Source organism: Athene cunicularia (genome assembly GCF_003259725.1).
Source record: "Athene cunicularia isolate RWA chromosome 1 unlocalized genomic scaffold, athCun1 chr1_part2, whole genome shotgun sequence".
Lineage (NCBI taxonomy): Eukaryota > Metazoa > Chordata > Aves > Strigiformes > Strigidae > Athene > Athene cunicularia.
Window position 1 is genome coordinate 73,356,447 of NW_020799092.1, and position 25,466 is coordinate 73,381,912.

A 25,466-nucleotide genomic window follows, 5' to 3' on the forward strand; every position below is an offset into this window, starting at 1 on the left:
AAAAAAAAAAAAAAAAAAAAAAAATTATTCATCCATGGAAACACATGTAGGATGATTTGCTTTATTGCAGCCCTCCCTTTTTACATCTGTTTTGTAGTTAAAGAGAGAGTGACTAGAAGTTGCTCTAGGAATTCAATCTGCAGAAGAATTAATCTGACTGGGAGCATGTTTCCAACTGGGTTGTCTTTGAACTGGTCTTGTAAAAGTCTCATCTTTGTTAGGATGATGGGCATTTTTGATAAGAACTATGCTCACTTTGATACAGAAAAAATATTTACTATGCTCTAATTTGGTTGACTATGATTTGAATATCTTCTTTTTAAAACAAAATACTGTAATGGTTTTGTTTACATTTGGGAAATCGTCTTCCACTTAATTTATCATCCATCATTGCACATGTGGGCTGGCCCAGCACATCTCTGCAAGTCTAAGGAAGCAATATGTATACACCACCTGCACTGATGTAAAACAGTGAAATCAATGTAGGTTCACGTCAATTTACATTCAATGGTAATGTAAATTGCAATGGATTTGCAAATCAGATGCAATTTAATTTGCACTGAGTGTCAATGGCAGTCTGATTATATTCAAATTGAATACTGGGAAACCCCAGTACCTGGCATGAACAGAGAAAGTGTAAGTAGAAATTTATGCACATGTAACATAGCAAGGAAAATATTAATTCCTGGATTACTCAGCATCTCAAATTGGAAAACTGTTCTTTCAGAGAGAAGAAAAGTATGGTGTTGTTGAAATATTTGTATCATGAATAAATTTGTAGTCACTCCAGGAAAAGAGGTATTTGAATTATGATGATTGAGATGCCAGGTGTAGACTAGACTCATTAAGGAATAAAATTACCATCATTGTCATCATCAGTCCTGATTCCTACTGTACTGTTACAAACTTAACATTGATTTATCACACAGGAGTTGTGAAACTGTGTTTGTACCAGTACGTAAATAGTTAAGCCAGATCATAACAATTTGTCTCAGACTCTTTAGGTTTCTCTTATGTAAAAAGGTTATAGAAAGAGCCAGGTGTGGACAAAATTTGCTCAGGGGTTATTATTGCACACTTGCCCAAAGATCTTTTTACAATCAATCACTGTAAGATGTACAGGTTGAGACAAGACATAGTCTTATTGAAACAATTGCTGCTGCAAACTGGGTTGTGCAACTTCCTAAGCAAACTCTTCCAAGATTGATACTGACTTTCTGCTCTGGAGGCCCCACTTCTGAATGACTGTGTTGGAGGTTGCAAGCATTACAATTCCTTTTGTTAAAACAGAATTCAGCTAGTCAGCTGAATATGCTGAGTGGGAGAAAAGAAAACCGGACAGCCTATTTTAACTGTGAACATCACGTTCTCTCTGAATAAGTGCAGCTACTTCTCACTGCAGGCGAACAACGGGACTTCCTGCTGGTGAAAGACATATGTTATTGCAATATATAGGGTGAAAAGAATATTGCTCCATGAGATGTGGACAGATGTGTTTTTTTGGATCTGCAGGAATGATAAACTGTCTAACTGATCCACAGTGAAGCAGAAAACTCTATTCTTGACTTAATTAATAGTCCAGGAAACTGGCTATACTCCATGGATCTACTCCCTAGTAAGCTGAAACACCGGGGATCTCTGCTTCTCAATTACATGTAGTGAACAGCAATTGTTACACTCCGTGCAAGATTTCAGTGTCCCGCAGGCTACTTAAAATTGAAGTCTTGAAGAGAAAATTGGAAACATGAGACTTGTTGCTTAAGCTGCAGAGTGGTCTGCAGCATCTTTTGAAAGTCTGGATTTACTGATGGGAGAAGGACAAAGTGGTTAATGGCTCTTCCTGCCAGGGTGAACTACAAAGGTTACTCAGCTAAGATATGCTAAACTTCATATTATAACAGTTCATCTATTTTCCAGACAGTCCTGTAGGATTAAGGGACCTGGCTTTAGAACTTCAAGTGCTATTAAAATGACAAGGAAGCCTTCTTTAAACACTGGGATATGGTACTGAAATATTGTATTTAGCTATACAAGGATTACAAATAGTCAAGTCTTACAGCTCTTGATGTAGTCACAAAATCAATAAGCAATTTATAAAGCTACTTATGGGGAAGAACAGGAAAACAGCTATCATGCTTTCTAAATATCAGAATAACACATTGCAAAATACGATATTCAATAAAGACAGCAAAATTATTTAATTATAAAGTCTGAAAACACTACAAGAACCAAATAATCAATGACAAGGTATTCAAATCAGGACCTATGGTTATATGGACTTTGTCTCTGAAGATCATTCACATAATATGAAATGTGAGAATAGTTTTTATGATTAGATTATTTTGTATCTGTATTTATTATTGTTATGCCTTTCAGAAAAAAAGCAGTACTAATTTAAACCAAAATTTATGTTTTTATCTGAGAAATGGTATAACTTCTGCAAGATTATGTGTAAAAAAATTAATTATATCTACCTCATTGTTGCTCATGGTTATTTCCCATAGGCCGAGCAGTGTATTGGTAAGGAGAAAAAATGTACAGATACATGAATATACACACAATCTGCTTCATCTACATTGCATCTGTCTGGGACCAGATGGAAAATTTTGTGCATCTATTGCTATTATTTAAAATAATAACAATAAGTAGAACAATAATATCACAATATTTAACGTAAAGGGAAACCCACATCTCCTTATCAAATGTGAGGCAGTCAAAAAAACCCTATTTTGATAAATTGTATTTATCATGTCAATGAGAACTTGGCATTTAATGTTGTGTCAGATTCTATCAAAGTATAATGCCGTATTATGCCACATAGTTTTTCAGTTCAAATCTGTTTTCAATGTGCTTCTGCATGCCAGCCTGAAATGGCCAACTGTAGATGTGGAAAGGCCACATTGGTTTCCATTCCAGCAGTTCAAATAGCCAATTTGTCCTATGATTTCTTACCTCAAACTGTATTCCCAAGTGCACAACTAGTAATGTAAGAAATTCAGTTATTGCCCTGATTTAAAATGGGATAAATATACAAAAGAAATCATAATGGAGGGATTTTTTGTAATTCTATATCTTCCTTTAAAATATCATTACACTTCCATTTCTGATCCTCGTTATAGCTACAAGGGTAAAAACAAGGCAAAAGGGAAATAGCAGAGATATTTAGATAAATTATCTAAATATTTAATATATCAGAACTTTGCTGGGTTTTCTTTTTTTTTTTTTTTTTTTTTTTATTTTCCATAAAGTAATTGGTTTGGAGGGTTCCATTTTATGAATCTAGTTTTAAAGACAGTTACTTCCTACATTTTAGTTGTAGAGGATCTTTATGATTTTCCTAGAATGTAAGCAAGGAAAACAAAGAGGCTACAGGGAAACAAAGAGGATGTTTCTAATACCGAAACAGTTGGAAAAATCAACAAGCTTTCAGCCATGAGATCTTTTCTGCAGGTCTCAAATGTTAGATTTCCACCTCAAATGTAGGACTGTGATCTCGCAGACTGACAACTATTTTATAATAGTTGGATTAAGTGTCCTGCTGAGGAAGATAACCCATCTGTCCCACTGACTACTGATCTGAAAGATTAGAAAGACCTCCCATTTTTTCAGTGGGTATGAGTCTCTAACTCTAATGTAAGACAGCATGTAAAATACAACTAAATAAAGGTCAAGATTAGACTGATATTGATCTATCAGTTTGGATTAAACTCTTCAGTTGCTGCTCTCTGACTTTCTGCTGTGATGATCTGGACCCTATAAATAATGAGACGGCTGTGGATTCTCACGACAAAATGTGAATGATCTATCATGATTCTGGTTGTAGGATTCAGGAGTATGTATAGACACAAATCCCGTTGAGGTAATTTTAAGAAACCGTGCCAGAGGAAATGTGTCACAGTGGCATGGTCTTACCCAATTTCAAAACATTAATCTCTACCATCCCGAATGAAACTCCAGTGGTTTTTCAGATGTGGTTGGTTTTGGTGGCTTTGGGGTTTGGTGGTTTGGGTTTGGGTTTTTTTTGGGGGGGAGGGGAGCCAGGGGGAGGTCAGGGCAGAGAAGGCCTTTCTCCCTTTCCTTTCCTTCTGGCCCACACAAATTGTGTCAGAGGATGCTCACAGACTATTTCTTTTCTAGTATAGGCACAACCACAGATACTAAGAGCATGTAACTATAGGGACAGAGGGACAGCTAATGTGGAAAAGACTGTAGAATCATAAACAACCAGAAACTGGGTGGGGATTCACAAAAACCCAGAAAAATTACTTAGTCTTACCATTATATGAATCAGAAGGGAATACTCTGCCAGAATATGATTAGTAACCGCCCGAGCCTAAACTCAGCTTTACTTCCCAAACAGTATAATTTCATCAGCATACTTCTCATACTTTAGGAGATTTATTTAGCTATTAACTGAAAGATAGAAGTAATGTTTGAAAAGATCACACATCTTCACTACACTTTTAATTTGGGTTTATACTCAGTTCTCATTCATACAAGAAACCTGAGGCCAACTTTAGGACTACATCAAAGAAAATGAAAAGCCCAGCTTGGGTTGTGGTACACGAGCTAGTTCTGTCCCGATTTTGCAGTGAGGATGCAGTGACAACAAAACTAATTAAGCTTCCAAAAACACAAGTTCCCTCAAAATTTGGAAAAGATCAGAAGACCCTCAGCCAACTGAAGCACTAAAAAGTCAGAGGATATGTTCACAGAAATCCCAAACACATGTTCAGAGGATATGCTGAACTTGAGCTTCAGCATGTGATATATAGCTCAAATCTCTTTCAACTGACCTTAATGCATATAAAAATTAATCCAGACATGATGTATAAGTAAATAGGGAGGCCTTGTCCTTTCTCTTTCCCTTTTCCTGTAGAATATTTTTCTAGAACTATCTGGTCATCAACTGAAAGACAAGTTAATCTTGAAATTACACAGAATACAATGCATTATTCATCAGATATTTCTGAATTCATTATGCACCAATTTTTACAGCTCAGAACAAATCCCACATACTCTTATATCATCAGTCATCATTATAAAATCCATATCCAAAGGAATGTACACTTAACACAGAAACAGACACAAAAGGTTATTCAATTTAACAATGCTCAGCTTGGGAAAACAAAAAACCATGCCATTTATTCATGAGTCATGAATGATCTATTGTTCTGTTCGATTATGTCACTCTTTCCAGATTATTCAACGACAGAAAAAAATTTTCATGTGTTGTAAAACTCTGGGTAACCTGAACAGTAGATCTGAAATATAATTTATTAATTTAGCAATATAAATTTTTCCGAGGAATTTACTGCATATCAAGAGTTTACATTTGTCAAATCAAAAGCTTAATGATTTTAACTAAGAATTCAGTTGGTTTTGTCCATGACTCAAAGTTAACACACAACTTAATGCTACTGAAATTCTTTACACTTTTTTCAGATTGCAGTAGAAGTTTAAAGGAGAAAAAGAAAAATAAAGCTCATTTCTGAAAAAAATTGACAGATTTGGGAGCCAAAATTTAGGCAATTCCACTATAACAAGCATATTCTATTCTCAGATTAAAAGTTTTCAGTAACAGATAACTTGTCAGAAAATTTCTAGGGGTTTCTCCTTATCTTACTAGGTTAATAGCATTACAACTACTGCTGATCTGAAATGCGCACCAGTTAGATTTCTTGGTATCTTCTGCAGCTGACTGAGAATTTCATGTCTCTGTTCTCATTGCCATTGATAAATCTTAACAAGGAACTGCATGAAAATTTAGAAAGTGATATGTAGGTTATGAAGTCCAACTCCACCCAATTACAAGTAACCCTAAAACAAGTGTGTGGTTTAGCAGAACTCCCAGGAATTATTAATATTCCAGACATCAGTACAAGCTACATAACACAACAAAGTTTCCAACTTCCTATAACAATCTGAACACCACAGACAAAACTGTAAATAATACGTGTCTAAAGAAGGTAGTTCTGGGATATTGCTAATAATTACCTTAGCAGGACCTTCTTAAACTAAAGTTATAGCTGATCTCAGGAAGTGCCAGCATCGTGAACAAGGAGAAGAAAATGGGGAAAGAGAAGAATATTTATTTGATACCAAATCTGGTCATCAGTTTAGTCCTGATTATGTCAGGAGAACACAGCAAACACAATTTCATGTCAAGAGGAATATGAAGCCTGCCCCTAGTTGTTGCCATTCTCCAGTTCTTCTTAGATGAGAGGATAAAAAAAAAAAAAAAAAAGAAAAAAAGACAAAAAACCACAACCGCAATTTAAAACTTGAATCCAAATTATCAATCAAGGAAAAAAAAAAAAAAAATCTTTTTTCATCTACAGAAAGTAGTCTGGGGCCTGAAGCATGGGATTGGGGTCATATAGACAGGACTGAAACAAAGGGTGGCCCTGAGTCTTTTCAAACACAAAAAAATATAGAATAATAGAATCATTTAGGTTGGAAAAGACCCATGAAATCAAGTCCATCCCTTTACCCAACGCTACCAAGTCCACCACTAAATCATGTCCCTAAGTACTACATCCACACATCTTTTAAATACCTCCAGGGATGGTGACTCAACGATTTCCCTTAGTATCCTGTTTCAGTGCTTGACAACCCCTTTAGTGAAGGATTTTTCCTAATATCCAATCTAAACCTCCCCTGGCACAACCTGAAGCCATTTTCTCTTGTTCTATAACCGTTACTTGGGAAGAAGAGACCACACTCACCCCACTAAAACCTCCTTTCAGGTAGTTGTCGTGAGCAATAAGGTCTCCCCTGAGCCTCCTTTTCTCCAAACTAAACGACCCCAGTTCCCTCGGACACTCCACCTAAGACTTGTGCTCCAGACTCTTCACCACTTTGTTGCCCTTTGGTCATGCTCCAGCACCTCAATGTCTTTCTTGCAGTGAGGGACCCAAAACTGAACAGTATTTGAGGTGTGGCTTCACTTCACAGTATGATCACTTCCCCAGACCTCCTGACCACTCTCTTTCTGATAAAATCCAGGATGCCACTGGCCTTCTTGGCCACCTGGGCACACTGCAGGCTCACATTCAGCTGGCTGTTGACCAACATGCCCAGGTCTTTTTCTGCTGAGCAGCTTTCCAGCCACTCCTCCCCAAGCCTGTAGCACGGCATATATATATCAAAACATAAACTGTGCATACATACTGAAAAATAAGCTGTGCAAAGACTAATAATCAGAAACATAATTAATTTCCACTATTTCTACTGTACAGTTACGTGAGTATTTTTTTAAAACTAATCAAGCTCTATTTAAGAGCAACTTAATTATCACAGAATCACAGAATCCTCTAAAGTGTAAAAGAACTTGAAGATCATCCAGTCCAACCATTAACCAGACACTGGCAGTTCCCAACTACACCAGATCCCTCAGCACCATGTCAACTCTACTCCTAAACCCCTCCAGGGATGGGGACTCCACCACCTCCCTGGGCAGCCCATTCCAACGCCCAACAACACCTTCTGGAAAGAAATGCTTCCTAATATCCAGTCTAAACCTTCCCGGGTGCAACTAGAGGCCATTCCCTCTTGTCCTATCGCTTGTTACTTGGTTAAAGAGACTCATCCCCAGCTCTCTGCACCCTCCTGTCAGGGAGCTGTAGAGGGCGATGAGGTCTCCCCTCAGCCTCCTCTTCTCCAGACTAAACCCCCCCAGTTCCCTCAGCCGCTCCCCGTACGACCTGTGCTCCAGACCCTGCACCAGCTCCGTTGCCCTTCTCTGGACACGCTCGAGTCATTCAATGTCCTTTTTGTAGTGAGGGGCCCAAAACTGAACACAGGAATCGAGGGGCGGCCTCACCAGTGCCGAGTACAGGGGTCAGATCCCTTCCCTGTCCCTGCTGGCCACGCTATTGCTGACACAAGCCAGGATGCCATTGGCCTTCTTGGCCCCCTGGGCACACTGCTGGCTCCTGTTCAGCCGGCTGTCAATCAACCCCCCCAGGTCCCTCTCTGACTGGCAGCTCTCCAGCCACTCCTCCCCAAGCCTGTAGCGCTGCTGGGGGTTGTTGTGGCCCAAGGGCAGCCCCCGGCATTTGCCCTTATGGAAACTCCCCCAGTTGGGCTCAGCCCATGGCTCCAGCCTGTCCAGGTCTCTCTGCAGAGCCTCCCCACCCTCGAGCAGATCAACACTCCCACCCAACTGGGTGTCACCTGCAAACTGACTGAGGGTGCACTCGATCCCCTCGTCTAGATCATCCATAAAGATGTCAAACAGGAGTGGCCCCAACACCGAGCCCTGGGGGACATGACCGGCCACCAACTGGATTTAACTGCATTCACCATAATTCTTTATCCTTTGTCATCTTCCTTAAAAACCTCTACAGCAGAACAAAGCTTTAGTACGGAATGATAATGCCTTGTAATACTGATAGATTCTGTCAGTCAGACTACCAGGAGTACTGATATGGTACTGCTTCAGTGCTATGCTTCAGTCATTACATTGTCAACAATCCAGTATCTTTCAATAAAAAACACCTCCCTTTTGTAAACCTGCTCCTTATATAGACTTTAAATAAAAATCACTCTAAATGAAAAGTGATAGTTTCTAGAAATTTTAAGCATGTGAGAGTGAAATACAATAACTCCTTGGAATTAACTGATTTCTTTCGCACTGAACTGGTTTAACCAAAGTAAATCCTCTATCTTGAGATGAAAATTTAGCAGTTTCTTTCTGTCTTCTCAAATTCATATTCAAATATAATAAAAGGAAGGTCCACTCAAGAAAATCTGACAGGACAGAAACTCCTCTGTTTATAAATGTTATGTTTTTCTTCATCCAGACCCTCCCAAAACTGAGCAAGAGACATATGCCATAAAAAGATTAGGTAGAAACACTGCTATAGTCTAAAAACAAGAACCTGTACATAATAAATACAACTTTTGAAACAAAGTAAATACATTCTGAAATACGTGAAATGTATTTATTTCCTAAATTGATGTCTGTAGAGAATATGGAGAATACCATAAAGATATGGTACTACTTATACTAGAGAGAATCTTAATGACATTGTCTTGGCTGAGATATATGAGGCCACACAGAAGAATAATATTACATTAGAAAATGTCCTGGACATCTCTTCTGTAAACTGATTATCTGGCATAATAAAAACATTTAAAGAAGTTCTATTTTGCATGTTAAATGATCCCTCCTTTGAATTGCATGTTTTGGAACATATCAAAGGAAATTTTACTAAAAAATTTTTAAAAGTAGTTATACTTGAGACATTAAGTAATAGTGACCACATCAGAATTAATTTTGGCTCTCTTAGATGAGGAATAAAAAAAAAAAAAAAAAAAAAAAAAAAAAGAGAAAAATCAACCATATGATATGAAACTTCAGAAAATATTCTAAACCAAAAGCAAAACATATACAAAAATAAATTAAAAAGGACCAAAAATAATTTAAAGTTAATTTAAATCCTTGTATTACCATCTGGAAGATACATAAACACATGATACCAATCATACATCTTTTTCTGGACCTTGAAGAATCAGGAAAATTAATTTTAAAAAAAAATCCATGATGCAAAGTAGCAAGAGATGGGGGTTTTGCATCTTAAAATAAGAAACAGCCCACTGAGGCCAGCAGATGAGATCTAACCATGATGCATCAACTGATGCATTTTGATGCATGGCCAAATTATGATGAGACAACAACTTAACATGAATCAAGCAACTTGTGATAACTGGGTGCCTTGGAATCAAATTAATTTTGGCCCCAAATTATAATGATTCTGTGGAGTTGCTTTTATTTATATTTGCTGCAGGCTGTGAATGCGCACCCGGATGCCCGACACCTTGCTGAACCACTGCAAACTGAATGTGCTCCTAAATACTGTGTTTGCAATTTACAAAGCTGCAGTGTAATCCGTAGAATTAGTCAAACTCAAAACCAGAAAACAGTCCGCAGAAGGATGTGTCACCTGGGCTACCCCGAAATAAATGATCAGCTGAACATTTCCTTGAAGTTATTCTTCACCACAATAATTTAAGCAAATAACTATTCAGGACATATTTATTTCAAGTAATAATGATAAGCCTCTGTCCTAAAGAAAAATTACCACTTACACTCACTGATAATATATTAAGGAGCTATTAATACTTATTGACTTTCATCAAAAAGCTATTTTTGCCAAACTTGGGCATTCTTAAAATGGGGGATCAGACTTTCCAAAACAGCATGTAGTATTTCAAGAAATAAACGCAAAGCCCTTTCTATTTACTGTCCATTTTTTCCAGTGTTTGGAGTTTGTCTTCCCAAGAATTCTTTGCAATGCCGAACACTATAATTTAAAAAAAACCTAATGCTTATATTCTTAAAAATGTTTAGATTTCAGAACTAGAACTACAAAGAAAAATACTGCTGCTTAGTTTATTAATATGGAAGTCTCAGTATTACTGACAGTTCATATGGAATTTTTGAATTAAATACTTACCTGCTAGCAAAGGTAAGCATTCTTGTGGAGACTAGAAAGACAGCACCTGTCATTTTCTCTAAAAAGGTGTTGCTACAGTTTCTGGCAACTGAGAGAAAAAAAGGCTTGTTTTAACATTCCTAAACGACCTGCAGGAATGAAGTTAATTAACAGCATCTAGATAAACATTACCAAAGAATAAATGGCAGCAGCTTAAGGAGAAATTTGGTTTCATCAACACAACTAGAATCTTTGGAATGCATTTACAGTACAATCAATGCAAGGAAAAAAGGTTAATTCATCTGACAGTATCTCAAAGTACTTTAAATAAAATGCTGCTGTACGTAAGTACTTTGGAGGTTACTGATAAAACCGCTTATTAGCACAACATAAACCCATTTATTAATAGTTTATCACTCAGAGCTGAGTGACACTAAGATAATACAAAGTAAACAGAGAATGCTTTTTTGCTATTACTCCTAAATTAGAATGTATTTGGATATCCATAGATTTTATTTTTAATCTTGTTTGTCAACACAATTGTCAGCTGCTAGACTGATAAGCTTTTCTTTTTTTTTTTTTAACTGTTCATACTAGCAAGTATTTTGGTGAAAACTAGCTGATACTGGTATAGTGGGATTGTTTTAGGTTAGATAAAGCCTTGTCTCACCAGGTTAGCTATCTGGTTTTCTCTAAAACTGCCAGTCTGTACGTTCTTCTAGTAAGGACTCTTTCTTCTTCCACACTCATATAGACCTCACGTGTTTTCTTCTGCCAGATGTTTTTTTCCTTTAGCACTATATTGACCTAGGCAGTCTTCTTCATTCCTTGGCTTCTTGCTTTAATGTTCTCTCTCTAAGTCTCCAAGACTTCCCTAGGAATAAAATCATGTCAAAATCCTAAAGGGGAGGACTGGGATAATAATCCTACCCCATATGAAATCAGGGAGTATCACAGAAAATCTCCTTCAATAAGTCATTTATCACACTGTCCCCAATTATTGGTGAAGGGCAAAAATTTAAGAACCAAATCCTATGTATTTATTTCTTTTAACCCTTGTAATCCTTATAGACACAGACTTCGTGCCTAACTCATGTAATAAGAAAATATCTTCAGCCTAAATTGTGCTTGGTGACCAGCTGAACTTCCCAGGAACAGCTACCTGCAACATAGAAGATTGAAACTTCCATAGGAGCTACTGTCATTATACAATTAAACCAGTTAGCAGGCAACTGGTCAGTTAGCACATGCAGAAACAGTCATACCTCTGCTACTTTCTGTCGACCTAGGAAGCAAAAACCATGGCTAACGAATATAAGGAATTCCAGGAATACTGCTGAAGATTACATGAGAGGGAGATAGTTGCTATAAGGGAGACTTTAGTGCCTGGGATACCATTCTGTGTGCTGCAGTAGGAAAACATTAGGGATGAGGAAAGGTGATTATGACTTTGGAAGGATTAACTGATTTGTTAAGAAATGGAAATACCAAAACAAGCTAGTGATAGAGATGATCTCAGACTATTTCAGCTGGGGAAAGAACAGAGGAAACCCAAGGGACATGAGATATAAGCATATAGGAGACTATAATACATTTCTTTCACTTTTCATGTTTATTTTCCACTTTAACAATTGCCTCCTAGTGAGGCATGTCCTTGTTAATGTTTCTTATTGCCAGTGCCATGCAGTTCAAAGATACTTTAGTCTCACTAGGCAAAACAATAGGTAGTTGGAAGGAAGTTTTATTCTCACATTTATGTTAGATGATTCTACTGGGGAAAAAAAAATATTATGTTTAGCAAGACTTAAATACTTGAGGATCCTATGTGCTTGTTGAAAGTTTTTCATAAAACTTCAAAGTGCATCCAGATTTCTCAAATCTAATAGATTCTTAACACATTACTGGTGATACAATCAGCCCAGCAGAAAAACTTTCAATGAAAGAAAGGACTAATGTCCCAAAAGAAGTATTTTAATCATAAAAGGATTTGGTTTGAAATTACACACAGACATGGATTACAGGTACTATACAACTTCTGTAAGCATCACATCAGATCTCTGGACTTCACCATCTAAAATAGCTACCAGAAGCTGTGAGGTCTTTATTGAGGTTCACCATCTACATTTTCAGCGGGTGTAAGGTCTTTAACAAGGGTAAAAATCTGTTTAGGTTAGGAACTGATCAGTTAAAACCAAGTCTTGTCCATTCAACAATGTTAAAGTCAGCCTGACGGCTTTCTAATCCAATTATGCAAGATGCTCAGAGGGTCTGCCTCCACTCTTTAGTGCTCTCAGATGCATTTTTTAAAAAGCCTGTAAACAATCCTGTAGTGACTAAGTAGTATCAGCATTATTACAATCCCTGTGAAAGCAACTGCAGAACTTCAAGATGCCAACAGAAACACATTATTACCCTGTGCTACTGTAATGCAGTTACAACTCTAAGTATGGGACTCAGGTGGATGCAGTAACAGCTAACCTCTGCCATCAAAATTACAGTGTCTGGCAAGACCAAACTTTACAGACTGAAGGACCAAACACTTAAAAGTAAAACGACTGAGAGAGTTTGCCCAGAAATCCACATCTGTAGAAACTTACCATCATGTTGTGAATAGTTAAACACAGAAGCCAAACCCTACCAACAAGGTTGTAGCAGGACTATAATCATGCATATAATGTATGACTAATTCAGAAAAACTCTTAAGCACCTTTTTGTCATAGATTAGAAATCTAATTTATTCCTGATAATTTATAGTTTACACCACTTAAAATATAAAACATGCTAAGACATGACAACTCTAACTCTCAGGTATTTCCCATGGGTTCTGCAACATTCCCAGGCAATAATATCAGGTATCAGTACATGTCAATATGTCTGTTACAATCCAACAATCCCAAGGTAGAGCATTTCTATGCTGCTATCAAATTCACAGCACATTTCAGGAGCTGTTTCACAAGAATGTATAAACATAAGTATTTTTACTTTCAAATCTCCATGCTGTAATTTTTTTTTTTGTTTGTTTTACTTTTACTTTTAAATCAAGAGTACAAGGAGTTTTCAAAAGCCCAGAGATCTAATTTTACAGCTCAGGGGTTTTAGTACTATTACACATTAAAGAAGTAAATGTGAAACCACAAAAAAAGTCCAAACCATTAACCTGGTATTAAGTAATTTGTTGTGTTTTCTAACAAAGTAAGGGGTTCCATGTCAAGAAAATTACAGAGACCACATATAACACTTGTAACATCTATTTCACAGTTCTAAATGACAAGTACCCACACATATTACAGTGCTCTAGAAAATCCTTAAGAAATTTTCTGAAAATACCATTTTCCTTATACGAAAGGAGCATGACAAATTGTAAGTTTCAAGCCTTTCTATAAGTGTTTTCACCAAATAATAAAATTGAAAGTGATATTATACATGTAAATCTAAATTGTCAGAGTTTCATGTTGCTTTGTAACGTCTGGGTAGAGGCAAAATAGAACAACTTTTGTCATGACTGGTTTTAATCAATCATGCTACAGGGAAGGACACAAAAAAATCTGTGCTGCTTCGTACTGTGATCTTGCAAACAAACCCCAATTTAACTTTTAATCGATGGAGTCATTTATCTGATTAAAGGTACACACATGATCAAGTATTAATAGAATCAAAATTTTAGGACATGGTCTGTAAGGTCACTTCGTGTGCAGCAGAAATAACTTAAAGAGCTTGTATAAAACCTCTCTTTATTACTGCTTCTTGACCAGACCGTAGCTGAGCTCCGGCAGGTAGCTGTGAGAGGTTCACCTATTTTAATAGGATAGTGCATCACTTTAGTGTAAACTGTTCTGAAAGCTGCTTAACCTAAATCATCATATCATGCTTAATCTAAATTAGCATATCATGCTTAAACAAAGTCAGCATATTGTGCACGGAAGCAGATGAAGAACACCTCTGAGTCATTACTGTAGTCCAGAGATAGTTGTGTCCAGCTGCTATGGTCGCTACCTACATTGCTCAAGTCACCAATTCCATCTTCATCCTCATCTTCCAGCCATTATTAGATCAAAGACACGCTACTTAGTAAAAATATTTTCACTTATACTTCATCAAGGCAATAGTGTTGCAGCTTGTAAGCTCTGCAGTAAGTCATTCTCAATTAGAGGGTTTCATCCTTGGGTGTGTAACATCATAGACATCATCAGATATCCATCCCAAATCCATCTCAACTATTTTTCTCTGAGTGTAAACTAGGCCTCTGGTTTAACCTGACCATTATTCTCCTTCTATACTCAGGAGCGACAAAAACATGCTTCCAGGCCGAGTGCAACAACCAAATGGACCACTTGTTTCAGAAAGTAAAGTCAGGAACAGGGAATAACGCATCCACTGTTTAGCCACAAAAGTACGTGACAAGTTTACTATTGTACTTAGTAACAGTGAAGTAAGGCCTCTGTTCTATTTTTACATTAAAGATTTCATATCCTTAGCAGTAGAGTTTAAGGACAGTGTGCTGTTCAAAGGTGTTGTTGGAGAACCCCTTTTTACTGTAACTGTTTATTCTATCTTCTAAATGTGAAGTATTTTATTTACAAGAATTCAAGTATTTTAGAAATGAAATAACCCATTGCAGTGTTTGAGTGTTGACCCACAGGAGCTGCAGTCACTCAAGAAGGAATACCATGGAATCAGTAAAGAGCTTGGGACTGTTTACAGTCTGGTCCTGAGCTATAATAAATGCTCAACCTGCTGAATACTTTAAGAACTCCTCAATAGTGTGTTTAGAAATTACTACTATCCCAGATGCTTGTGTAACCTGAAAATATGCAGAAGGACATGGCCATGCCTAAGATAAGCACAGGCACATAAAGACAAGACATTTTTTCAGCAACAACATTAATAAGAACAAGATCTCTTAAGACAGCTTACATCTTTCTGGGCTCCCAGACAACACATATTTTCAAGCTTTGCATCATACCATTCTCAATCAACTGAGATGAAATATTTAATACATAAAGGAATGGGTTTATTTTCCTTTATTCTTGGCTTTTACCACAGACCCACAAGAAAGCATTTAGCTTAATCATAAATAAGGAGTTGCAGGAGCTCATGCAATTGAGCAACACTTGCTAACCTTTAGCTTTCTGGCTGAAAAATGACCTTCAGTGATGACCCCAGTGAATAGTGCTATCTGGAATAACTCCCTCACATCAAGCAACCTCTTATTTTACTGTTATTAAGTTTTAGTAACACTGCTGGGAGAAACCATCTGTTAAAAGAGAAACAAGGTACTGACCCTTAGGTATGTGGGCACTGTTGTTTTCTGCCATCAGTTTAAGGCACTTTTCATTCATTTTGCACAATTTCCTTTCAGCAGTGTCAGGAAGATGAGAATAAGAAAAGCCCAACATCCCTGTGATGTTTATTGCACATCAACAAATAAAAGATATATTTACAGCTGCATTCACCATTTTACTAGGCCTATTAAACAAATGTGTTGTAAGAAAACGCCTATAAAGCAAACTTAGCAACAGTAAAAAGCCCATTGTTTGACTCCCCACAGATCCTTCAATTGCTTCACAGTATGAAGTCAGGAATCCTTTAGATAAAAATAAACACAGAAAAAGTAGAGAATAGATACATTAAGGATGTTAGGAGGAGTGAAGTTTTCTTTCACTGAATGCCTGTCTTCCAAGCATTGGTTCCTTGGTTTAGAGAATTATTTTTGACATAGTTTGCAAAAAAAAACCCCTCATCGTACTAGAGAGATCCAGTTGAGAACCTTTTAAAATTGTATGTACATATATTTTGGGGGATTTAGAGAAAAAGAAACAGAGAATAAACTTCACATGCTGCACTGAATGAGTAAATTTCCTAAAACCTGAAATTCTTCAGTACTGATGAAGTAGAAATGTTAGCAACATGATTTCACAAGGATCGTAAACTTTTTTTTTCCCCCTTAACTGCTGCTGCCAAATCACAGTCTGAAGAGGAATATATATTGCCTGTCATCAAATTCTTATAAATAATTAACATCTTCTGCTCAGGCCAAAGCAATATGAGAAGTCATCAGTGGTGGGGTTTTTTTTGTGGTTTTGTTTGTTTGTTTGTTTGTTTTGTTTTGTTTTTCCTTTCTCCAGCTTTTGGCTAACAGTTCTTGTTTGGTTGAGTTTGATCTTTTTGGGTTTTTTCATTAACGAGATTTTTGGCCTTTTATTTGTTCTGTATTTTGACATTTAATATTCATAAGGATCCTTTGAACTACATTGTAATAGATCACACAAAGTACAAAAACCTCATTTCTGTCATACAGCCTTCCTTGACTGGAAAGGTATCCTCCACAACCAGGTTTCTGATGTGAAAGCTCCTATCAAGCTAATTCAACAAAGAACGGTAATACACTTTTAGAAGCTAGATGTTGCATGTCTATGACAAATTAGTCTTTGCCATTAGACTGTTACAGGGTTTACTTTGTGCTGACTTTTTAACCTGCAGAAGTATTGAATACTTCAAGTTTTAATTCATTCCTCGATACTGCAGATCTAAGTGCCAGGAGTCAACCAGTAACAGGCAGGTGAGTTACAAAAAGCGCTACGGCACCAAGTTTCTCCATGGGAGGCAAAGAGACAACACGGCAGAGAGTATTGCTGTTTCCTGGTAAACTTCATTGGTTTTGTACTGTGAAGTGTACGAGGTAGATGCATGGCACTTTCATCAGGCAAATGAAGTTTCAGTCTGAGACACTGCACTGCATTCAAGGACAAATCTTAGATCATTATAGGCAATGGGAAGACTCTCATTGACTTTTAATAAGAGTTAAGCAGATTCTGATTGGCAGAGGAGGTAATAAAGCATACCCAGTACTACATTGAGACAGGGTAGCAAGACAACATAAACAACTACTAATTATCTGCTTTCACCTGAGACTAATAAAAAGCAATTTAGAGATGAGATTCAACTTTTATTCCATCAAAAGTTATTTTACAGCTACAGGAGTGATCCAAGTTTTTCAGCTATTGGCTACACACACAACCTGGGTGTCATGCCTGGGCCAAGATGTTTGGCAGGCATTACTTTGCTGACATCTTTGTGGTTACAGACCTCCTGTACATACTTGCACAGAAAATGTAAAAGGAACCTTTGCAATCCAGAGGTCCTGCAAATTACAGGTAAAATGAGACTAAACGAGAAACAAAGATTCATCACTAAGATATATTCACCTAGAGCATCATCCGGATGCCTGTTTGTAGTGTGCTGCAATTTACCAATCCTCTGAAAAGGTCTAGCATCAAGAAATGTCAAAGAGAAACCCTGAGAAAAAACAGTGTTTGTAACCCTACAACCTCAAAACACTTTTGCTTAGGTGATCTTTATAAGCATGAAAGTCATCACAGGGTAAGATAAAACTGAATACGTAATGATACATTCCTGCTTTACATTGTTTTGAAAGGGAAAAAGAAATGTCTTTAGTCTGATATAAAACAGTTTGCCAAAGCGATGCAGCACGAGTGAAAGAATATCAATTTATAGCTTCATCAAAACTAACAGAAGATACTTAGAGGAGAAACACAGTGAAGGCAGCCTTTGGTTTAACACATTAACAAGGTGAAATCTCTCTTCCAAAGTAAGAATTTGTAGCCTTGAGGATGATCAAAGAACCATGATCAAGGGAAAAACTAATTTGTCAATGTGAGATGGTAAAAGTGAGGAAACAAAAGGTTGGTAACATGTATTTTTGAAACTATGCTCTGAGAGAATCATGATGGTTGTATTTGTTTTCATGTATGTAGCAAACTCATTCAGTTCCTGAAACAATCTTGGTGATGACAATCTAACATTTTTCTTTAATTTAAAGATGAAGTTTATTTTAAAAACTTCTCAAATACTGTTTCTTCAAAGTTATTTACATCCTTTCATTACAGAAGTTTGGAATTATAACTAAACTACAGATTTTTTATAACGCGATATTTTCATTCTTTTTCTCTTTTACCATTTTCTTTCATGTTTAATTGTGAATCTTTGACCGATTATTTAATTGCCAAACATTAACTAACCAACACAAAACTTTTTAAATAGTATACTCAAAAGGGCTTTTTTTTCTGTAAAACAAAGATTATTATCTTTATCCCCGCAGGCTATGAATTTCTTTAAGAACTGAAGATTTTTCTAATTAATGCTGGCTGCGTTCAGTAACTTCATCGTATTTGCCTGACTACATGAAGAAAACCAGGGCGTCAGTTTTAATAATATTTAGTATTCCCATTGCACACTTTCAGAATATTTATTGACCAAAAGTTTCTCAAAAGGCCTGACACAGATGCTTATCCTTGCACAGCATCGTGTAAATCGTACAAACAGCATTAATCCTGTTTTCATTTAAGTAAAATGTAACACTTGCTTTCAGTGAAATAATGATGAGTACAATATCTGATGAAGAGTTTAAAATAGCAGATGGTGTTATCGCTTTGAAAGCAGGGAGGTAGCTGCATAGAAGCAGCAGCATGCAGGATATTCTGGTCTTGCACCTTCAGATGGTACTCAGTTCTTTAACGGAAAAGCAGGAAAGTGATTGATGTTACGCAGCAAACAGTCTGCTTCTTGCATCCCCGGTGGTGGCGCTTATCGCTTCAGAGTTCTGCTACAGCAATACTTACAGAAGCCTTTGTCAACAAAACGCAGTTATGAAATGAACTAGCGTGGATTCTCTGCCAAAAAATTCCTGTCTTGGTGAGCGAGTCCCTCTAGGATTACTTGGAAACACTCCTGAACTTGCTGCCAGTCACCTCTTGTGATACGGATGCATAATAAATGTAAAACTTGTCCTAATTGTTAGTAAAAAATCAGTTGGCTGTCCAGTGGGAGAAGGGATGTGAAAGCTCTCCTTTCTACCCCACAAGTGGTTCAAAGATATTTGTATATCTTTCCCTAAGACATTTCTAAACTGACATTGAGTTCTATGTGGCCTTGAGAATTTGGGGGAGACTGCTTGTCTCATGTTTTTTTTCCAAACATTTATAATTCTGTTTATCAGCCCTTACATCCAAACGCATTTAGACCTGGAGCCATAATACAGGATAACACAGGTCTTTAGTTCCTAAGCCCTCATAATTATACCACTCTTTAATTCACTGTAAGAAAAATCCAAATGTCAATGTTATATATATACACATTTATTTTATAGATACATATATATCTATATACATGTGTGTATATACATACACATAATCATCTGTGTTTTTCTCTACAGACTTCTCTGGACTATATGTAAGCATAGACCACAAGCTAAATCCTTATTCTGGTACAAATTAAAGGTGGTTTATAACTAGCATGAACTAATACCTTTCTCAAATTTAAATTTGCCTCGGTAGGAAAAAGTAGTCACTCCTAGTCATTCAAAATCAAAATTCTATTACAGTGAAAGCTGTTAAAAATAGAAAACATTTTCATGCATGAAATTGAATCAGTCATGATTCAGTTATGGGTTATGTGGCTGGTCATTAATTAGCCATGATTTATGTGGCCAGGTGATTACTCATTCAAAATATTATACTTTCATTAAATATATTTACCTAATGCCTGCCTAAAAACTCTCTACATTTTTATTATTCAATTTAGTCATTAGTCCCTGAGTAAATTGTGCTGCCACCTAGCTAGAGAACAGACATAGTAAGATATCATGGATAAGCATGATGAAATGCTTAGTGTTAATTAATTCTATATTACAGTTATTAAGAAAGTTAAAGTGGATGTGCCTAAAGTCTGGCTCCTACAAATGCCAATGAAACTTTTTTTTTTTTTTTTCTGCTGGAACAGACTTCAGCAGCCCTCAAAAATTATTAGTGAGCCCTAACAAACAAATTCTTACACATTAAATGTTTAAAATTACACATTCTATATATTAAAATCTGTATATGAACAAGGAGAGTATCAGTTTTCTTCTGCAACATTTCAGCTCTCCCTTCTTTAGCCGTCTGCTACTATTGTTTGAAATATTTATGCTTGGCGAATAAAGTTTCTAATCCAGATTATTTCCTTCTAAATTCAATCTGCTCCTTCTGTCTGCTGCAGCTTGACTCTAGTATAGAAAGGAGCAAGCAGTTCCCACAGCAGGTAAAAGGGAGACATTTGGGTGGATAAGTCCGGCACAAGTGCTACTTAATCATATCTTTTCCAGACAAGAACAGTGTCCAGTGCATAGCTACACAACCTGAGATCAGGTGATGCCAAAATCCCTCAAACCGCTGAACAGTGGTGTTAATGGGTACAACAGAAAACTGATCCCTCAAGATCCTCAAATCTCTTCACATAACCAACTATACAAGATCCCATTGCAGCAACAAAACTGTACAGACCACCGTAAGGGCGAAATACCTCATCTTCATACAATTTTACCTTTGCTCTTTACCATATTCACAAACTATGACAAAAAAACCTCAGTTAGAAATACACTGCAAACCATGCATAATGCTTGAATTATACAATTACATCCTTCATGGTCTCTTCAGGCCTACATGCTTCTAGTGTAGCTCTGTTCGGTTTATATAAATATATCCCTCCTGTCCTCTGGAAACCCAATCCATTTCAATCTGTAATGTAAATAGTTTCTTTTTACTATGCAGTGTGTGCTGATTTCACCTTAATTATATATTTCCCATTGCGAGAACTTGAACTGTGGCATACTGGGAAAGAATTTAACCATCAGCCTATAAAGATCAGGGGCTGAAGCTTGGCTTCCATTAACACCTCATTAGTCAGAGCCTGTACTGTATGTAAAATGAGGTAACGATTTTTAAATGTAGTTGTCAACCTATAACTTAATAACATAGAAATTTATTTCTCTCTAATATTGAACGAGCTATAATACTTTTTTTTCCTCTACAAATCGACATAAAGCTATTGGAGTACATTATTAACTCAAGCAACATCTTCATTGGTCATCATCAAACACTGACCTTTAGTGCAACCATACCACTAATACCACACGTGGTACTAATTGCAGTGTAAATTTTCTGATAGACACAAACTGACAGTTTGAGGAAAACACCTTCAAGTCCTGGATATAAATACAGTTCAGCTTACTAAAAATGAAGTTAGAACCATAAACTGACTGTTAGGTGGTTATCGGATTAATTCTAATCCCATATAAAGTAATGGTAAAATTCTTTGTGTTTACTGTAAATAAAACCCATCCTCTACCTTACCAAAAATCACCACTAGAGTTTGCATTAACTTGACAGGTTTAACAGTAGTTCAGGAATGCAGCACTTGCATTAACTCCTACCAAAGCTGAGTAAATGTCCATAGAGTCAAACAGGAGTTGCACAATATATCCCTTAATTGGCAAGGGGATTGTGGTATTCCTATCCATCAGGTGACCCCTCTGCACAAGGGTTAGGACCTGATCTTGTTTGCAGTGGGTTTGGAGGCATGCGTGCACTGCAGGTGAAGCTTGGTTTGCTGTCAGAGCAAAAAGTTCTCATACACTGTCAGTTCACTATATTTCCACTGAGCATCAATTTTAAAGAAAAAAAGAAAAAAGATAATTTGTGACTTTATAAAAATCAGAGTCTGTTTCTAATTTGTGGAAGCTTTCTCTTGGCTCCTTAAAGTAACAAGATCTTAAAACAGGCTAATTTTAAATACTTCTTCCATAACAAAAAAAAAAAAAAAAAAAAAAAAAAAAAAAAAAAAATCTCATGTCCATAAACCTCATCATGCTCATAACAGAAGCTTTTAGCTTACCAGTCAGCACTAGCCTATCGTTCTGGCCTGAATCCCAATTAACCAGCAGCATCCACAGTACAAAGAGAGGCAGCAAGCAGGCACACTTACTTTCATGTTTCAGAGCCTTTGCAATGAAATTTTTAACTGAATTTACAGCTACTCCACACTGCAAATTTATACATATGGGCTACATCGTCTGTACCACACAGGACAGGCTGGAGCCGCTTTGTAAAGAGGGTGTACAACCGCCTTTTCGTAACTCCCCTGTGCCTAGCTGGTACCCACAGCAGCCTTTCTCTGGAGTAAATGCAATTAAGATGAGGGACCCTCCTGCTGTTCCTGTTTGATTAGTGAATACAGCAACGACATTTACTCATTGTCTTCATGCTTGGTTGCTACATTCTTTTGGCTGGGAGGATTGCAATAGCTGTTCCCAGGGTGCAGGCAGGTATGCCATTTCTAACCTTTGGCTTGGGGTATGTGGTCAGGCAAAAGCAGTCACATTTTGTAAGTGTGAAAAATGAGAAAAGGTATTGTCCAAGGTGAAATATAAGATGGTGATGAGTGTTCATGGTAGAGAATTTACTTGGGACAGCTCTTTCTGTGTCATTGGATCTGAGCAAATTGACAGCAGGCTTGGCCCTCTGAGAAATTGATGTTTTATCATCTCCTTGAAAATATCAGAGTCATGATGTGTTATGGCTAAATTACTGGCTCCTTGCTGAAAACTGAAGTAGAATGCAGTGAAATGTACACTGAGTCCAACCAGCAGAAAAACAATTACTTCTACAAGTGAGCACAGAAGCAGATAATAGTCTCAGCACCATAGTGGGGAGCTTGCCAAAACTGGCAGCGAAGCCAGAGTCCCGAACCAACATAACGTACATCTGTGCTTTTCTCACCTCTCTTACCCCATCACTGACTTAGTAATTATACCTAGAAATAAATCAGTGTTCAACTGCACTTTTTCAACAATAAGAGATCTGAAAGGATTATATAATCAGCATTTGCCACTCGTTCCTACTGTACTCTGAAACCACAGGCTAAAAAAGAAGTGGTTTATATATTAAGAGGGATAATATAATTTATTTCACTGAGAGCAATTAACTACTTACAAGACAGTTTTCCATGACAAAACTTTATTTCTTTAAAATGTGTTTCACTGCCCTATAAAAGCAAACCCCATTTCTTATAGCTTCCTAGCAAGACATTCAGACCAATTATCCTATTCAGCTTCTCTTTTCTGTATAATTAGTAACTTAGCTTGCTATATAAAACACAATTAAACCTTGTTTAGACTACAGCTGTCTACACATGAAACTGTAGCTGAGGCTAATTCTTAAATCTTAGCCATACTTAAAATAGGTATTCTAATGCATTTCACACTGATGCAGTTTAGTTATCACTTTCATAACCACAGAAATGTTCTTGAGTAAATTAGCATTTTCTCATTCCCAACTATGTCAGCAAAAAGGCGTTTTCATCTTTGCATAAGAGGTAATATCAAAACATTACTGATTGGCCAATCATCAATTTATCTTGCACACTTCGATTTTTTCACTCCTACTGCAATAACTGCCTGTCATGTATTTCTAAGTGTGTAATCTATAAAAGTATGTACTGCTGAAGAGAACTGAAATGTCATGGTTGTGCACAGGTACTTTTAAATATATATACACAGGATTAAAACCAAATCATAGGGAAGACTTTAAATCACATGCAATCCAAAACTGAACAAGGAAATATTCTGAAGGAGCTAAGGAAGAATGGTTCAGGCTTCAGGTAAACTGAAACTTAAATATGTTAAAACAAACACACACAAAAAAGTTGTAAGTACTTTACATACACATCAGAAAAAAAAAAAAATCAACATTTTTTTTCTTTGGGTAACTCAGTTAAACTGCAAGCAGACTTAACATTGGCAGTTAGTCATTTTAATTATAGTGTGATGACACTTGCTAGTTTAGAAAATGAATCATATGGTTGCACAGGAATTCAGTCTTTTTGCCTTAGCTATATTTGTAGACAGATAGAATTCTAAAAGTGAAACAGACATTTAATTGTTTAAAGATTACTTGATGCATAAGAGTATATTTATTCAGAAATAATTTCAGGTTATCTTCTCCATTCATTTTCCTCTTATTAGAAACCAGACATCCTCCTTACAGCATGGAAGACAAGACAGAATGACAAGCAAATTTAACACACTTTCAGGTAGAAGCATATTTCAGTAACCTAAAATCATCACTGGAAGTGCTTTAAATCTTCCTGAATTCAGTAAACTTAATTATGGATGCAAATCAGTACAAGGAAATAATTCACAAGATTTCTGAACAGGAATATTTTACTCTGTCAAAGGACCAGAATTTAACCCCAATGCAATACTTTCAGTGAGGTCAATGAACTTGCATTAGCATAAAGTCTTTAAAAGCCTGACACACTGACCTACCTTTATGTGACAGACGTAACCTTGGCTGCCTCGTATCTGTTGCATGACATCCAGTCGGTAACTCTAGTAACAAGACATATAGTGCCAGGATTAAAAGGTCCTGGGCAGATGCCATCCTGCCCAAGATCAGATTCTTGTGCTCTCCACTGCTGCTGTTCGTTTGTTGTTTTGGTGGGTTGTTTTAAGGCTCCAAGTTCCACTTCTACTTTCCCAGTGCAGTTAGATCTCTCTCTTTGGTCAGTTTGTGGGCTATCTCTATGGAAAATTCAGTGTTCATCAGAGAAGCACACAGACTCAGTTAGACATTTGTCAAGCTGTGCAAATGTCATGAAAAAATATTCCCTCCCTAGGACAATTGTTTATAAAGTGCGAGGACATTCCAAGGCGTTACTCTGCAGTGTTGTGTCTTGAGCTCTCTTTAGTAATTCTGCCAGTGGATTCAGGAAGAAGCTGTATTTTCAAAAAAAAAAAAAAAAAAAAAAAGGAAGAAAGCACCCTCCTCCTTGGTGCTCTTCAGAACTCAGCCCCTTGCTCTGACTTGCCAAACAGCTAGTTTTAATTCACCTTTCACCTTTGCTAATTAAAAACAAGAAGTGCCATTCCCTCCTGGAGTTGCAGGATCCACCCAGCGGGGAAGCCGGGCTGTCAGGCTGCAGTATTTACTGAGAAAGTTCAGGGAGGGTTGAGGCAATGTACAGTACTAGCTGCTTCTAGGAAGCGTTTTAATCCACGTGCCGTGCACTGATTCCTCAATTGCCTCGTGGTTTCACATTGTAGAGTGTCGGGAGAAGGGTCAGAATTCCTCCTGTCCCTCCCTTTCGAAAAGTCATTTCAGCTTTTGTTCCCAGCTCAGTTTTAGAGGAGGA

General features: G+C 37.0%; 1 protein-coding gene across 1 annotated transcript in view; it reads right to left on the reverse strand.

The window, feature by feature from the left end:
- SEMA3E (semaphorin 3E) overlaps positions 1-25,055 on the reverse strand; it is a 149,886-nt gene extending 124,831 nt beyond the window's left edge. The window contains exon 1 of the mRNA XM_026868556.1: positions 24,601-25,055. Coding sequence (XP_026724357.1) covers positions 24,601-24,715 — 115 coding nt within the window. The 5' untranslated portion in view covers positions 24,716-25,055. The remainder of the gene's footprint in view (positions 1-24,600) is intronic.
- Between the last annotated feature and the right edge of the window lie 411 nt (positions 25,056-25,466).